General features: G+C 31.6%; 1 protein-coding gene across 1 annotated transcript in view; it reads left to right on the plus strand.

Moving 5' to 3' along the window:
• Positions 1–1,231, plus strand: part of LOC134715402 (sodium- and chloride-dependent neutral and basic amino acid transporter B(0+)-like) — a 33,131-nt gene extending 31,900 nt beyond the window's left edge. Inside the window, exon 16 of the mRNA XM_063577555.1 lies at positions 825–1,231. Within this exon, the coding sequence (XP_063433625.1) occupies positions 825–878 (54 nt within the window). The 3' untranslated portion in view covers positions 879–1,231. The remainder of the gene's footprint in view (positions 1–824) is intronic.
• The last annotated feature ends 4,769 nt before the right edge of the window (positions 1,232–6,000 follow it).

Raw genomic sequence — 6,000 nt, forward strand, 5'->3', positions numbered from 1 at the left:
GACACTCAACAGATGGTTCAAAATAAAACTTGTTTTTTACTATATCATAAAAAAAACCCGCTTCACAGCAAGAAATGTAACCAAATAAACCAACAAACCTGTGATAGCTCTGCTGTGATTGGTACCAACTTTGTTGTTAGGTATATGAATGCAATTGAAAGTTTGAACATGTATTTTATATTTGTATGAAAAGTGGGATGATACTAGGATCAGGTAATATTATTAACAAATTGAGGAGTATTGACGTCAAAAAGAACCATAAGAGTCCGCCCTCAAAAAAGATATTCTAGAATATTCGTACATATAAATATTTCCAGGTGTCTTCTTATTTGTGGATAGTAAAATCAAAATTTAGAATAATTATTGAAACTGAAACATACACAGTAACACGTTTATACTTGGATGCCAAATGTGGAGCGGGATCTGCATAACCTTTTAAAGCACCTGGCTGCTTGATGTTTAGTTTTATATTGTGTTTTGCGTACTGTTGTTTGTCTTTTATTACTTTCTTTTCTTTACTATGGCGTTTCCGACTTAGTAGATTGAAAGTACCTTTGTTATATTTCGCCTCTCACTGTTACAGGATTATTACCAAAAATACCGGAAATACGCACCCGATGAATTAAGTTGCTTTTTGATAGAGTTCATTTGTAGAATCAAAAACGGGCTAAAAGGATTGATCTCTCACAAAATCAGACAACTTCCTATAAACTGTCTTTGAATTTAAACTGTCAAGTACTGAACGTTTTGTTCGAATCGATCAAATCAAAATAAACATAAATGAGTCATGTATATAGTTATTTTATATTTATCATCTATTTCAGATGTATGACAAGCCTGGAAAAGAAAATCTTGCCTATGTTAGTGATAGGATGTGAAAACTTAGTTAACCAAGAAAGTGTATAATACTGACGTATATATTTTTCTAATTTTCATATTCTGAAGTTGCAGGACTATATACATATATGAATTAAATGTTGTTGTTTTTTAATTAATCTAAAGTAATTAGCGCAACAAGAAATTGTATGAACTCACTTCTATGTCCGCCACAGTCAAGTCTCAGATCGATCCCCTGTTCTCAAATCTAAGCCCATGTAAATATTTTACCAAACGTATGTTGAAGGACCATCATGTAGAGACTGGACTTTGCCATTTTTACACATGGCAGTATTTTTTTTAATTTTTTTTTTTATATATTCGTCTTTTTTACACATGGCAGTTGGCTTTTTTTTTTTTAAATTTTTGTAACTCAAAGACTTGATTTCATTTCATTTTCAAAACATATTTCTGTTGCATGGTCATTATATATATACTAGTAAATCATTTTAATGTGAGGGATTTTTATCTACTATTGTACTCATGAACTTTGCCTAATAAATAAAAATAGGACATTGGGGATATGTATACTTACTGTTTATTTTTTATTTATGTTTAATTGATCTTGAATTGTTCTTGACTTAACATTTATTGGAAAACATAACCTTTTCATTTTCTAATTTAAAAATTATATTTTACCCTGCATGACGTCTTAATGACATAGATTTGAGAAAGATGGAAATAATCGACGATTTTGAGAAGCGGCGACCGTACTTATCATACATATATTTGAATCTAACGTTTATATGCCAGAAATATTATTATTAACACTTAGTCTTACATATTTAACTATTATAATGTATGCATAGAATTATATGAAAATATCATGTAGTTATGTTATAAGACTAAAGTGTCATTGTCAATTTGTTGTTACTTTGAATACCATACTTTTTTTGTTTCACGTCTCTTGCGACGAAAGTCACAAATTGACACACACAAGTATGTTCATCCGTTGGATGCAGAGGCCTAATATTATACCAAGAACAATATCTGGATAATTCTCTTTTTCTGGTTTGTAGGTTATGTAACAAGTGAAAAAACTATCGTTTTTATAAACTGATTGTTCATTTATGATAATGAGCAAAAACTATATCTCAATATATGGTGAACAAATCAGTCAAGCAGGTATCAGACCACCAATTTAAAACCTTTAAAGAGCAACCAAATATATTTCTCTTTAAATAAACGAAGACATCAAAATCACTATTTTTAGTCATGGAAGGCTCTTTTTATGAAAAGGAAACGAGTTGGTAGTTATTACTAGATTTATTTTACCTGACTGGGTGGGGTGTAAGATGTTCGCTTATTTTAGACCAGTCCATCTATAGACAGGAGTTTTGGGATAAACTCATCAATGAAGTGTCCAGTTATTTGTCCCATATCATACCCTCTGTTCGTTTGTATATGCGTTTGTTGACACTGATAGGTGATTAGAATTCAATAATAATTATGACGGAAATCATTCTTATCACACACATCTTCAAATATACTGTCCTTATGCAAAGTAAAAACATAAGCTCCGCCCGATCAGTTGAAATAACATTGGTTATACGACATAAGAACATAATTATCCGCTATCATCTGTGAAACGGATGTTCCATAACGGTTAAACCTCTCGTGATTGTGTCCGTAAAATTTACGAAGTAATGCTTTCAACTTTAACATTTGGAACTCTTGGTTAAAAGCTTCCTTGTGAGCAGCAACCCTCTATCAAAGAAAACATGATAGGAAATACAAGCCCGGGAGAATCGTATAAATTGAGATATATATATATTGTTCTCCTCTTATATTTAATGCGTTTTCTTCAGTTTTAGATTGTTACCCCGATGTTGTTTTTGTCCATAGATGTGCGAGTTTTTAACAGCAGTATACTATTGTTTCCTTTATATACTCCGTATGCAGAAAAAAGTAAAATCACAAAAATACTGAACTCAGAGGAACATCAATTTGGAAAGTCCATAATCACATGGCAAAATCAAAAAACAAAACGCATCAAAAACGAATGGACAAGAACTGTCATATTCCTGACTTGGTACAGGCATTTTCAAATGTAGAAAATGGTGGATTAAACCTGGTTCTATAGCGCTAACCCTCTCACTTTAATAAAAGTCTCATCAAATTCCGTTACATTTACATGATGCGTTAAATAAACAGTCACAATCAATAAAATAGTCAAAATATGGGAACATCAGTCATCATCGTATAACAATTTAACAGGACACAACAACATCTACTATCTACGAACACATGGATTGATTTGAGAGTCTGACGTCAGAAAAATTATATACGTCACATAAATTTGTCGTTCAATGTGCATACAATAGTTATCCAAAGTACCTGGATTATAAACAATTTTAAATTTTACATAGGCAATGAGCGCAGACAGGGTTAAAAAATCAAAAGTATGTAAGAATAAATTACAGAAATCAAACTAGTCCAAAAGTTATACATAGAATTTATGAGAATCCAAAACTTTTAAAAGGAACAATTTAACAGGACACAAAAACCTATCCACGAACAAATGGATCTACTTGTCCGACGTCAGAAAAATTATATACGTCACATAAATTTGTCGTTCAATGTGCATACAAACAATTTTAAAATTTACATAGGCAATGTACGCATACAGGGTTAAAAAATCAAAAGTATGTAAGAATAAATTACAGAAATAGACCGAGATTCAAACTAGTCCAAAAATTATACATAGAATACATGAGAATCCAAAACTTTTTAAAGGGAACAATTTAACAGGACACAATAACATCTACTGTCTAAGAACACATGGATTGATTTGAGTGTCTGACGTTAGAAAAATTATATACGTCACATAAATTTGATGTTCAATGTGCATACAAACAATTTTAAAATTTTTTCATAGGCAATGTACGCATACAGAGTTAAAAAATCAAAAGTATGTAAGAATAAATTACAGAAATAGACCCGAGATTCAAACTAGTTCAAAAGTTATACATAGAATTTATGAGAATCCAAAAATTGTCAATTCCACTACGCCATTGATTGATTTTGACGTTTGTGCTGCTGGAATGTTGCTACATAAAAATTGAAAGTTCACAATTGAGGAGCTGAAATCATCTTTTTTATCGTAAAGTTTTGTTTTCAACCGGCCCTCATTGTCAGTTTTTAGATGTAAGTCAAGATATGAGGCAAACTTAACCTTATTGTTGTGGTTAATTATTTAGTGAGAGAATATCTATATTTTGGCAAATAAAGTTAAAGGATACTGCATGTTTTTCTTTCATCTTAAGAAGTTTCTGTATGAAGTCAGCCTCATAAGAGTAAAGGAAAAAGTCGACAAAAAGGGGCACAGTTGGTTCCCATTAGAATACCAATAGTTTGTTGAAAAAACACATAATTCACACTTGCCAATAATGTTGTCTATCAAGAAATCAAGCATCTTGATTATGTCAGTTTCAGAGATTTTTTTGTTTGAATCGGAGTGATTTTTTACAAAGTAGGATTTGTCCCTCCCGAAAACAAGATACTTGTATCTACGTTGGCCATTCGTTTTTATATAACAAAGCAATACCAACTCTTTCAATTATTCGTTTAGTTTGGAATGGAGAATACTTATGTAAAGTGTGGGAAAGTCAAATGTGTAAATACTTTTGTATCAATACTATTTGTACATCTGAATGGAATATATAGGACTCTCGTCGGGAGGCATATTTGAAACAAAAATATAAAAAATTGAAAATTCTTAATTATTTGAAATGAGATGAACTGCTGAAAGTCTTTTAAATATGAAAAATACATTTGTTGGAGGAACACGGCTGAAATTTGGCCATATTTAGTTTATATAATTACGTCACGGTATATTTGGTTTGTAGAGAGAAAATGAAAACAAATATTATTAAAGTATCAGTTGTGTTCTCTTTTTTATGTATATATGACAGTTTTCTCCTGGTAACCCTTTTCATTGTTTCATCTAAGTTTTTTTCTGTGCTCTCTCTTTACGTTCAATATTTATAAAATGATAACCTTCATATGAAAAATAACATTACTCATATAATTTCCTATTAAGGCGTTTTATCTTTTACTTTTTCCTATCAACTCCCTTAACCGGTTTACATTTATTTAAACGTTTTAGATGAACAATTAATGCATCGCAACACAATTTCTCTAGGACAAATCAAGCTCTTCTTCGATTAAGCCTGCCTTCTTATATGGAATATTGGTAGCATCACCATGAAAAAGTAATAGTTCACAGTCCGGATATAAAGATTATTAAGTTGTCGTCATGTTTTTACATAATAAAACACAGAAGTTACCATTTCGATACAAACTATAAATCACAATCACCATACGCAAAACACACGTACGAACGATACATGCACGGATAATGGACGATGAATGCATTGCAAACGATGCACGCACGATGATAATTCATCACTTTACGGAGAACGATCGATTGGTGGAAAACTTTAAGTGATAAGCGCTACACGGGTAATGAATACGACGAGTAATGAGCATTGCAAGAACGATGAATGCACATAGGCCTGGTTCATTCGTTTTCGCAATATCAAGCCAGGGATGTAAAAAAGAATCCCAATTATTGAATTGATAGTTATAGAGTTTGAGAACAAAAAAATGATTTATCGTAAAATCCCGCTTTGATAGCATAAAGTATAATAATAATTTCCGAAAACTTGAAATTATAATTTGTTACTACCACTGGGTCGATGCCACTGCTGGTGGAAATTTATTTCCCCGAGGGTATCACAAGCCTAGTAGTCAGCACTTTTTGGGCTGACATGAATTATCATTGATATGGTAATAATGATAAATTTACTGTGTAAAAAATTTAGAATTTTTTGAAATACTGAGGCTTTTCTACCTCAGGCATTGATTACCTTAGCTGTATTTGGCAAAACTTTTAGGAATTTTGGTCCTCAATGCTCTTCATCTTTGTATTTTATTTAGCCTTTTTAACTTTTTTGGATTCGAGCGTCACTGATGAGTCTTTTGTAGACGAAACGCGCGTCTGGCGTATATACAAGATTTAGTCCTGTTATCTATAATGAGTTTATTGTATGCAACATATATGCGACTTTTCACGCATTATAGTTTAAAGATAACGAAGGGCTTGCACAAGAACATAAATAT

The sequence above is a fragment of the Mytilus trossulus genome, chromosome 4, assembly GCF_036588685.1.
Source record: "Mytilus trossulus isolate FHL-02 chromosome 4, PNRI_Mtr1.1.1.hap1, whole genome shotgun sequence".
Lineage (NCBI taxonomy): Eukaryota > Metazoa > Mollusca > Bivalvia > Mytilida > Mytilidae > Mytilus > Mytilus trossulus.